Below are 11,677 nucleotides of genomic sequence, written 5' to 3' on the forward strand. Positions count from 1 at the left end.
CCTCCGGTGGCCTCCTTTTACAGATCCAGCACGGCGAGCTCCTTCCCAGATCCATCACCGGTGACCTCTTCTCCCATTCATCACCTTTATGGACTCCAGTAGAAAAATATGTCTACCTGTCTTACTGGACTGCTCATGCTGTAGACACTTCTCATGCTGTAGTTAATTGCCTCAACATATTTCTACTCACAAATCTGAAGTTGCTTTGTAATGATATATCTACCTGTCTTACTGGACTGCTCGTCTCTAATAAAGCAGGAAGAAATTGACATTGAAGAAGATCAACTGGAGTCTAAATCTGCGACTTCCCTCCCTGTTTTATGCATAGAGCATGGGAGTGCGATCTTGAAGTTCTCTGAAGTTTTTGGTGTACAGGAGCCTGTAAGAAAAGCCAAGACAGATCACCATAAGCGGCCAGTGAGTAAAGGTATTCAACAGGCTCACTATAAGAAACTAATCTAAGAAGATCGTCATGACCCCTTGACAGTATTGTATACATAGCTGGTGTGTGATTGGACGCATATTACTGCTTGTCTGATTTCTGATCTTAGATCATTTACCTGAGGCCCAGTCCTAACTTAATAGGGAGAATATATGTGGTTGTATGGGTCGGTGCATGTGATTTTGGAAAGTCACATTTGTGCATTTTAAAAATTCCCCAAAATATCATATCTGTGCGACCAATTTAATAGAATACTAGTTTAATTTCTTTTATCACCTCTGACTGGCCATAGACCTCTCTCTGGTATTAATTGTTTCTAGATGTCCGGATCACAAACATCTCTGACATTGTTGAAGATGACGAGGAAGTATTTCTAAGGTGTGCTATTCAAGATGTCTCATCTTTGAAGCATATCAAGATGAATGAAGATTTTGTTGAGAGTGACAGTGATGAGTTAATTTCTAGTGATACTTTTGGGTTCAAAGATTCGTGCCTTTCTGAACAACCAATGAAGGAAGCACACAAAGATTTCCCTACTGCTCAACAAGCTCCAGTTTGTCCTGATGTTTATCCACTTGAGCACGAAGACTGGGAAAATGGTATCATTTGGGGCAATTCACCAGCAAGTGAAAGTCGGTCTTGTTTAAAAAGCTGTGTAATATCTGAAGAGAGCTCTGATACTCACAGTGAAGACGAGGCTAAGGATTATGGTTATGTGTCCAGGTATTGTGATGTACAGAGTAGAAATAATGATTCTCCAGAGTCTTTTGGATATACAGAAATGCCTGCTTCAGCTAGTTATCATTCCCCTGAGAGTAGTTACCCTCCCTTGACAAAGGAGACAAGTCCGGAGAAGAATGACCTAGACCATACAGAACCAAATAACATAAATGGAACAGTTAAAATCGTTACAATGAAGTGTTTAAGCAACCTCTCTCTACTGAACAAGGAACTGTTGGAAGGATCTTGGTTGGACAACATAATTTGGGATCACAGTGAGGATGCTCCTAAGCCTAAGCTAATCATGGACCTGAAAGATGACCAGATGCTTTTTGAGATTTTAGATGAAGAGAACAGGGATCACCTCCGCTCTCATGCTTTTGCAATGATTGTTAGTCGGTCAGTGAGGACTTCAACAGTGGAAAATTTTGGCCATAACAACCAAATAGTTACATTCGATGGCCAATTCAACATCTCCAATGACAAATTTTATTCCAACAAGGAGATTTCACAGCAAGCTAAATCTCATACTAAAAAGCGTTCTTCAATGGGCATAAAGGTGGTACACTCTGTTCCTGCTCAGAAGCTGCAGACCATGAAGCTAAACCTGAGCATGTATGAGTCTCTCCCCCATTTCCATATAATTCCACATCTATGATTCTCGTCTCATTTTGGATTGACAAACTTGTATTTGATGAATCTTGCAATATTTGTACACTTATTTCATCACGGGGATAATTATTGGTCATGGGGTTGCATGATTTTTTTTTTAAATCGGGTGACAGATCATTTTAAAACAGTTCAACAGAAATAGTGTGACATATCAGTTGTTCATCAATAAGGTATGGCCAAGTGAACGACCGGCTGCTCTGTTATCTTGGGGAAATATTTCTGTAACAATAGATTTGGGTACCTTTTGCATGTGTACATGCATATATATTTTACCACTGCCTCGCTGATCTTCTGGTTTCTGCGACTGGGCTTCTTATTCTACTGTTCCATGACAATTTTTGTATAATATAATATGAACTTCCTGCTTATTTTGGAGATCCGTAGTTGGATATAGTTTGAACTTGTGACAGCTGCTCGTATACTATAAAGACAACACTATTTGGAACTTGAAATTATGAGATTGTAATTCTTGTAAAATGCCTTTCCACTGAGTTTTTCCTGTGAAAAAAATCAGATCTGTTTGTGAGTCTTGGCTCCGTACACTCTTGTTCTTAGCTATATTTAGCAAGTATACTTCTGGGGATTTAGTTACCATACGTGGCTAACCTACTGACTATTCTTGTTTGTTCTTTGCTGACTTCATTCCTAATAAGTTTTTTTCTGAACTTGCATGCAGTAATGAAATTGCAAACTTCCATAGACCAAGAGCTAAGTGGTACCCCCATGAAAATAAACTTGCTGTTGAGTTGCAAGGAGCTGCTTGTAGTCATGGGTCAATGACTGTTATAGTAATGACTTTGGCAGGAAAAGGAGTGAAACTTCTCGTCAATGCAGACAAAACTCCACTATCAGTAAAATCAAAAGCTTCCAAGAAATTAGGCTAGTACTCATTCATTATCCTGTTCCATTTTGTTTATTTTCTTTTGTTTAGAAGGGCATCAATGGTTACTTTATGGTGCCTTAACTTTACTACATGCAGAATTCCGACCATCTGAAAAGATCAAATTGTTTGGTTCTGGAAAAGAGCTTCAGGATGACATTTCCTTGGCCATGCAAAACGTGCGGCCAAACTCTATTCTGCATGTTGTTCGCACTGAAGTACATCTATGGCCGAAAGCGCAGAGGTTACCTGGCAAGGACAAGGCCCTACGTCCTCCAGGGGCATTCAGGAAAAGAGCTGACTTGTCCGTTAAGGATGGACATGTATTTTTGATGGAGTAAGTCCAATCTTAATATTTCCTTTAATACCACACGCATAGTAGTTTTCATAAGCGTGTACATATGCAAATTCTTGTACTCCTATATGAAAGTCACATTGGTACTTTTACTGCTACTTTGGCCAAGTGGTGAACATTACTTTACTGCATGCAGAATCTGATATTGATCATTTAAATGGCCATATGCTGTACTTGTTGTTTTGATTGTGTATGTTTTTGTTTATTAATGTGCCATGTGTTATCTTTCGCTTTCAATGCAGATACTGCGAGGAGAGACCTTTACTACTCGCAAATGCAGGAATGGGTGCTCGACTCTGTACGTACTACCAGAAAACTTCACCTGATGATCAGACAGCTACATCCCTGCGAAGCAACAATGATGGACTGGGCACAGTGCTTGCTACTGAGCCTGCTGATAAATCTCCTTTCCTGGGAGATGTACGCTCTGGGTCCCATCAATCATGTCTTGAGACAAACATGTACAGAGCACCTGCATTTCCTCATAAGGTGGCATCGACTGATTATCTTTTAGTTCGTTCGCCAAAAGGGATGCTTTCTCTTCGCCGCATTGACAAGCTATATGCTGTTGGCCAACAAGTAAACTCTTCTGCTGAAACACTCTATTCTATATCTCTAGGATGTTCATTTTTGTTGCTCTTTTTCTTTTGACTTTTGGAGTTTTTACTTGAAAGCAACTAATTTTGGATTGGTTGCTTTGGTTATTTTTATTTATTTATTGTGCTGCAAGTTTGTAATGCTGGAAAATCTTGAACTAAGCGTTGCTACATTATCCATAAATTAGCATTTTTTGCTATTTCTTGCATCTCATCATTCCGGGATAGGATATACTTTCGATAAATCTTGAACAGTTTCATCCATCAAATGATAGATTTGTTCTCTCCTGGCAGGAACCACATATGGAAGTATTTTCACCACGACCGAAAAATCTGCAGAATTATCTTTTGAATCGAATACTCGTATATGTATATCGTGAATTCCGTGTTAGGGAGAGGCCTGGTGTTCTTTCTCAGATTCGAGCTGATGGAATACCTATTGAGCATCCTCTGACAGAAGTTATTGTGAGAAAAGGATTGAAGCATTGTGCAGACCTGGAGGTAGATCTATCACCTATGTTTATTACTTCAGCAGCTGTATCTGTAATATCCTTTTGTTTTTCAGCTATGGACTTTTGTTTTAGTTAATGCTCTCCTGCATTCATTTAAACAGAAAGGACCCAATGGACATCTTTTCTGGACACAGAGAGCTGACTTTCGAATTCCGTCAGAGGATGAACTTAGAAGATTGTTGTCACCAGAAAGTGTGAGTTTCTCAAAAATTCTTTTTGCCACTTGTGACAAACAACTACTTCTTGTCTCTTGATGACAATTGACAGTCTCATCTCTTAAAGAAATGTTTGTGCTGGTCAGTCATAACGCATGCTATATAAGGATCACCAACTTGATCAGCTACTCAGTTCCGCCATTCCAAAGCCCCATACCCTCGTGCATGAATGAATTGCAAAATCAAGGACATAGAAAACTTGCGCCAAGTATTCCTTGTTATAGGGATGATCAATTGCTTAAACCTCCCCCTCTTGACACAATACAGGGGTTTGAAGTGAACTCTTTATTTTGAATGAAGACCAAATGAAAATTAGGCCTTATATTTAATTCTAATATAAGAGATGACTGTCAGTTTCAGCACTCTTATTAACTTCAGAGTAACATTAATAACTGGTGTTTAGTGAATTGCATTTTCGAGAAAATTAGTAAGCTGAGGTTGTGTGCTGTGGAGATTCCTGGCACTTGTATAGACTGTTAGATAAAGCAGAAGACATATCTTTCTAGGGAGTACTTCAGATGTAAATGGTGGCCATGACTTGCTCAAGATTAGCGGCTAGGTCAAGACAACCATTTGTTCGTACTTCTCTTAAGTAAATAAAGATACCCACGAGTTGTTTCATCATATCCATGGGCTGAATATATATATATGTGTAGTGGTGTGATTGACAAGCAAGGTCATGCATTTTACTCTTAGAGCATCTCAGTTGCAACGGTTGGTGCTTATAAAGGTGTTTAGAAGCATATCACTGAACATCCATTTAACTATTTAAGCATCCAGCATTCCAATACAAACTGATAACCCATGGATCAATCAGCGATTAACCGAGCGGCTGCGGCAAAAGCTTGGAAGTATTATCTCTCTAATAATGTGTAACGTGAGAAGAAAACGAGCTTTGAAGTAGTCCTTGTTCTATAGTTTAATTTTGCTTTGGAAGTAGTGTCTTATCTTGCTATTGAGTATATGGTAACTGAAAGTTTAAAACTTCCACTTCAGGTCTGCTGTCATGAGAGTATGCAAGCTGCTCAGCATCGTCTCAAGCATTTAGGAATCCACAAGCTTACTCAGCCTGTGGGACTGGCTTCCGCAATGGATCAGCTTCCCGATAAGGCAATTGAGCTTGCTGCTGCAGCACATATTGAGAGGGAATTGCAAATCACTAGCTGGAACCTTACCAGTAATTTTGTTGCTTGTATGAACCAGGTACCTATTTGCCCATTTAATGATAGTTTGTGGAACTAAAACCAGTAAACCACTTTTGGCGCAAAAAATATCTTTGATGTGTTCTAGACATACCATGGATAACCTTCATCTGTTATGGTTTGCTGAATATATATTGAGAGAGTATGAACAAGTCTACCATGCAGCTACAGGAAAAATCTCAGTTTAAGATGGAAATGACAGGCGAGTAAGTGACTAGTTACATGAGAGTGTATCCAGTACACCTGCAGTTGTGGTGCACCCGGCCTCGGTTGCCCTATCTGAAATTGTTAAAATTTTCTGGGAAAAAAGGGGTCACAGATACAAAAATGACAAATCCAGTGCTTACAGTGAAAGTGGGCTGGGCGCAGCCCAGTTTTTGTTTCTTCAGTTGGATTTGAAATCTTGTAACATGGTAGATATGTGGTCTGTCTACATCCATGATTTTGTTTTTTCAGTTTTTTATAAAACTTCTGCATAGGGTTACTGAGAATGGGTTCATCAGGTGCACCACAAGCCTCGGTGCACCATATGTTCTAATTTCACAATGGTACATTGGGATATTCCAGTCCTGTTTGGACTGATGGAGTAGTGATTTTTTTATTTTGTGATGGGGACTTTCGCGGGTTTACGCCAGCTTGAACCACTTCATAAAACTGAGAACTATACAAAGTCCGTTTAATACAGTGGGATTAAGAGAAAAGAGAAAGAAGGAACAAAATTACAATCTTGCAGATAGGTGAAACAACGTAGTGTAGTACTGATGATCATTGATCAAAGCCAAACACTGTGCAATGTATTCGGTGTGTGTATATATGCACTAAATTTGTGTATGTGCTGAGCTAGCCCTTTCACATTGCTTGATTTTGATTCTACCAGTCTTAAGTTCTTTTGGGTGCAAGGGTGTAGTCTGCCACTGGTAGGTTATTCAGTTGTACCTACTGAAGCGGTTATGCTGAGCGGGTACGGTCATACCTAGTGGGTACAGGGTAGAGGGGAAGAGAGATGGAGAGTGCATAGAAAGGCAAATAAGGAGATGGGAGATGAATCAAATGAGAGGGCAGAGATTAGTGGAGGGGGCACATACATAATGGCGAGGAGAGACCAATGAAGCGGGTAGGGGAGAGAGAATTTTGAGGACAAAGAAATTAGAGATATGGCGGAGAAACACACGGAGGGATCAGCCTTCTCCCCTGTGAGCTCGAACGGTATCCACTACAGCAACACCATGACAAACTCTATCCTGGCAGAATGGGGTGTTCAGAGAGATACTTTTTTGTATGATCTGCGTGACCAGTATTATATTTCCTGCCCAGATCAGTGGCAGATCTTGCTGGATGGTGCATGTATATATGTCTTAAATGCACGTTTGTATGTGCCTTCTTTAAAATAAATAAAAATGTAGTAGATTATTAGTGTTCCTTGTCTATCGGTGTGTGATTCGGCTCAACTGTTCTAATATAGTTTTTTTGCATGTATGCAGGACAGAGAAAGTATAGAAAGGCTAGAAATCTCTGGTATTGGTGATCCATCTGGCCGTGGGCTAGGATTTAGCTATGTGCGAGTAAATCCTGTCTCCAATTTACCTCATAAGAAAAAGCCGGCTGCAGCCAAAGGCACCACTGTTACTGGGACGGATGCTGATCTTCGCAGGTTGAGCATGGATGCTGCCCGAGAGGTACCATCTATCAGCACTATACACATTGACATTGCGAGGGGGTTCCAGGCGTTGGCATGACTTAAGATCATGGAACATGAATCAGTAAAAACATAGATGTCTATTGGTAGTCTTTCACATGATTATTTTATTGACTAGTTTGTGAGGAAAGTTATATGTTGATCCTTGCAAAAAACGGAATAATTACCTCCATACAGTAAAAGAAGATGTATAGTGGCCAAAATGCCATTGGCTATGACAACGAGAAGTGGGATCCACTCCCACATGTGATTGACCATGGTAGACAATCTGACGTATTTACATGTATGGCACACATTATTTTTCTGTCTTTTTACAGTTTGTTCACTAATGCTTTCCATTGATAATATTGCAAATAGTTGCTTCTCAAGTTTGGCGTTCCAGACGAACAAATTGATAAATTAACAAGGTGGCATCGAATTGCTATGGTGAGGAAGCTTTCAAGTGAGCAAGCAGCGTCAGGAATTATGATTGATGAAATTCCAGTTAGCAAGTTTGCACGTGGACAAAGGATGTCTTTTCTGCAGCTTCATCACCAAGCTAAAGAGAAATGTCAGGAAATTTGGGACAGACAATTTCAGTCACTTTCTGCCATAGACGGTGATGACAATGGCAGTGATACAGAAGCCAAGAGCAATTTGGACTCGTTTGCTGGGGATCTTGAAAACTTACTGGATGCTGAAGAATTTGACAATGAAGATGTTGGTACTGCAGATCTGAGAAGTGATAAAGGAGACGATATGGAAGGGCTTAAAATGAGAAAAGGCTCTACTCAAGTCCAATTTAACAAGGAAAATCAAGATGATCAGGCAGAAGCTGCTCTAGTAAAAAAATTGCTCGAAGGTCGTTGATTGCTACTTTCATAGTTTTGCTTTCCAAGTACCAAGTTTAGTAATTGTTATTGATGGACTATCATGTTGCAGAGAGTGGTAATGACATAAAGAGGAAGAAAGAACCTGTGGAAATGACAAATTATGGCATCTCTATGTATAACCAGGGTGCCAATAAAACGAAGCCCAGTCAAAGTGCATTGGCTCTAGAGGAGAGCACGCCAAGAGGAGTGAAAGAGGTATCAGAAGTTCATCTGAAGTTCTAAACCTAGTCTTGGTTGTTTCAGATTCATTTTTGTCGCCATACTGAATTTGTATCAAGAATCTATGGTTCATGTTCTGAACTTCTAGACTTGTTTTAATAGCAGTATCATTTAATATAGCAGTGATCATACTCCCTCCTTCCATCTATATAGGGCCTAATGCGTTTTTCGAGGTTAACTTTGACCAAATGTTAGGGCAATAATATATGACATGCAACTTACACAAAGCATACCATTAAATTCGTATGTGAAAGGAGATTTCAATGATATAATTTTCACATTATGCATGTCATGTACTATTAATCTTGTCAATAGTCAAAGGTGGCCTTGAAAAAAGCATTAGGCCCTATATAGATGGAAGGAGGGAGTATCTTCCTTTATTTATTCTTATGTGGCTTGCCTTTCTTTATAGGAAAAGAGGCAGGGAGCAAAGGTGGACAGTCTTATATGTGGAGCTTGTGGAAAGGTAAGGGCATGGTACATTGAATTACTCGCACGTTCTGAATTTCCCCCCTGACTTTGTGTCATGTTGTTATTGCATAGCTTGGGCACATGCGGACCAACAAACTTTGCGCCAAGTATGGGCAGGATCCAGAAACCTCAGGATTGGATGTGATTTCCTACATATCTAATCCTTTTGACGAGGCAAGTTATGTTGAAACAATGAAGCCACCAGGCAGGAGGTTGGTAGCCAAGGTTTCTTCTGAAGTTCCTGAAACTGAAGCGCCCGATTGCATTGAAATGATCAAACCAGTAAAATTCAGATGTGGTGCACCTGAGAAGTCCTTGGATAGGAATATGTCAGTGGCAGGTTCTTTGGTTTCTGATAAACTCACAATGGATGCTAATGATTTGAGATCTACTGGAAATGCGAGCAAAATTAAAATATGCAGTAAGACCAAGTCTGAAGACTATCCTCCTGATACTCCTAAGCCATCAATCGTGATACGGCTTCCTGCTAAGGCAGAGAAGGATGTACCTCGTAAGAAGGTCATTTTCAAGCAGCCTGAAGGGCATGTGGGCCAGCTAACAGTTATTGAAAATAGGAGTGGTCAGGAACTCAGAAAGCTAAGGAAAATTTCTGAATTGCCAAGTTTTAAAGAGAACATCAGAGAGAATGATGGTTGGTATGCTGGAGAGCCCTGCCAAATGAATTCCTCTCAGGATAGGTTGGGTCTGGATGGTAACAGGAAAAGCAAAGTAGTAGGAAGTGATGAATCCTGGAGTGCTTTTAAAGAGCAGCGAGTGATACAGGAACGGAGGCTAATTCAAGCTAGGATGCAAGGACTAAGCAGGGAGGAAGAGCTCCAGAAGTCAAAGAGGAAAAACAAGAAAAAGAAAAGACACGAATTTCGAGATGATGACGTTCTTGATCACAGGCCGTACAGAAATGACAGAAGGGTACCTGAAAGAGATCGAGCAACAAAGAGACGTACCCCAGCTGATATGACAGAAAATGCTCCATCGGTCAAGCGGCGCAGAGGAGGAGAGGTACTTGTTCTGATGTTTCCGCTCATGTTTGGTGGAATTGTACATTGTTTAATAATAATGTTTGTCTACAACCGTTTTTGCTGATTCCGTCTCCACAAGGAGTTACATGATGCAGGAATTAATAATGTTTGTCTACAACCACGTTCAAACTGAACTTTTTTTTTACACATCTGATGCAGGTTGAGCTCTCCAACATATTGGAGAAGATAGTTGACCTCTTGCGGAACCAAACTTCTATATCGTTGCTGTTTCTTAAACCAGTGACGAAGAAAGTCGCTCCCGATTACTATGACATAATCCAGCGCCCAATGGATCTGGGTACCATCAGGGACAAGGCGAGGAAGATGGAGTACAGAAACAGGGAGGAATTCAGGCATGACGTTGCACAGATAGCAACGAATGCGCACATTTACAATGACACGCGGCATCCTCACATCCCTCCGCTGGCCGACCAGCTCCTGAAGATCTGCAATTGCCTTCTCGAGGAAAGCGCGGATGCGCTCGACGACGCCGAAAGTGCGATCGAGGGGCTAGCGCAGTAACAAGATACTACCTAACATAGATTGCTGATCGGTAGCGAGGGAAGGGATGGCACACTTGTACATTCTTTTTAGCTTCATCCCAGTTATTTTTGCCTGTTTCTTGCTGCCTCGGGACTCAGAAAAATACATAGGAGGTAAAAGAAAATTTGCGAGAGTGTAGACAAGCTCTAGGTTAGCCGCAGAGGTTCTGCTGTAACTATTTGGCCTCTTGCTGTAAAAACGTAGCGGTATAACTTTTGTGAATATTCAGATGGTGTAGTTGTACGTCCTGGATATGTAGATGCAGAAATGGTCAAGCAAAGCACGTGCCTGGGGTTGCACCTGGTCTGGTCTAATCACTGATGTTTGAATCAGCAATGGTATGGTGGGTGAAGGTTATTGCGTGATGACAGGTTATACTGTGCAAAATGTCCAAAGTCAAAGCGTGTAGATTGGGTTATTTATCAGGTACAAGTTGCTTACCTGCCTCTCTATACTTTTAACATTACTTGAGTTGCTGAATGAGATGTGCATGCTTTGAATGGAGACTTGTGACCAGGCCTGGTGATGTAACAGATGAGTAACCATCTTTTTTTTAAAAATGGTTTACTACCTAGGACCTTTTCTCTCGCTTGGCATCATAAAATGTGATTATGCCCATGATGTTGCCCTATCCCCCCCTGAGTAGGCACGTCCTGAACCCATGGGCATATGCACCCACTTTTTGAAAAATGCATTTTAAACACATTTTAAAATGTCGAAAAATTCAAAAGAAAATTCCACGCATACATGTCTGCAAATATGTGTGCGCGGTACAGAGTTTTGTGAAAAAGTGTCTTTTCTTTTTGTCTCTGCAAAAAAGACAAGTTTCAGTGCTTCTAAATAGCGTTTTACGACACAATTTTTTTTCTTTTTTGCAGAGGCCACAAAAAAGTTATTTTCCCATTAAACTTTATGCACGCACATAAATCATGAAGACATAACGGTGCAAACCTTTTCAGATTTTTTTAACATTTAGAAATGTAATTTTCAAAGTGGGTTCATCGATGCACTTCCCACTCCGCCCTTTCTTATTTACTCGCCATATTAGCTTTATTTTAAGTCACACTTTGTAAACTTTATTGTTTTTTTAAACATCTACAATACCAACATTAGATTCATCATGTAATATATGTTTACATCATATATATTTGTTATTGCAAATATTTATATTAATTTTATGATAAAATAAAGGTAATGTGCAGAGTAAATAAAAGAGTAATATTCCGCGAACTATGTACAACA

The 11,677-nt window shown here is 40.1% G+C and overlaps 1 protein-coding gene across 2 annotated transcripts in view; it reads left to right on the forward strand.

The window, feature by feature from the left end:
• Window positions 1-10,800, forward strand: part of LOC119334235 (transcription initiation factor TFIID subunit 1-like) — a 14,364-nt gene extending 3,564 nt beyond the window's left edge. Inside the window, exons 7-20 of one of the 2 annotated variants that reach the window (XM_037606838.1) lie at window positions 256-427; window positions 763-1,777; window positions 2,511-2,713; window positions 2,814-3,051; window positions 3,312-3,648; window positions 3,960-4,166; window positions 4,279-4,371; window positions 5,389-5,595; window positions 7,076-7,270; window positions 7,648-8,131; window positions 8,212-8,357; window positions 8,794-8,847; window positions 8,925-9,872; window positions 10,052-10,800. In XM_037606838.1, coding sequence (XP_037462735.1) covers window positions 256-427; window positions 763-1,777; window positions 2,511-2,713; window positions 2,814-3,051; window positions 3,312-3,648; window positions 3,960-4,166; window positions 4,279-4,371; window positions 5,389-5,595; window positions 7,076-7,270; window positions 7,648-8,131; window positions 8,212-8,357; window positions 8,794-8,847; window positions 8,925-9,872; window positions 10,052-10,414 — 4,662 coding nt within the window. In that variant the 3' untranslated portion in view covers window positions 10,415-10,800. The remainder of the gene's footprint in view (window positions 1-255; window positions 428-762; window positions 1,778-2,510; window positions 2,714-2,813; window positions 3,052-3,311; window positions 3,649-3,959; window positions 4,167-4,278; window positions 4,372-5,388; window positions 5,596-7,075; window positions 7,271-7,647; window positions 8,132-8,211; window positions 8,358-8,793; window positions 8,848-8,924; window positions 9,873-10,051) is intronic. The other variant, XM_037606839.1, reaches the window with a different exon arrangement.
• Window positions 10,801-11,677: the final 877 nt, after the last annotated feature.

Source organism: Triticum dicoccoides, chromosome 7A (genome assembly GCF_002162155.2).
Source record: "Triticum dicoccoides isolate Atlit2015 ecotype Zavitan chromosome 7A, WEW_v2.0, whole genome shotgun sequence".
In the NCBI taxonomy this organism is placed as follows: Eukaryota; Viridiplantae; Streptophyta; class Magnoliopsida; order Poales; family Poaceae; genus Triticum; species Triticum dicoccoides.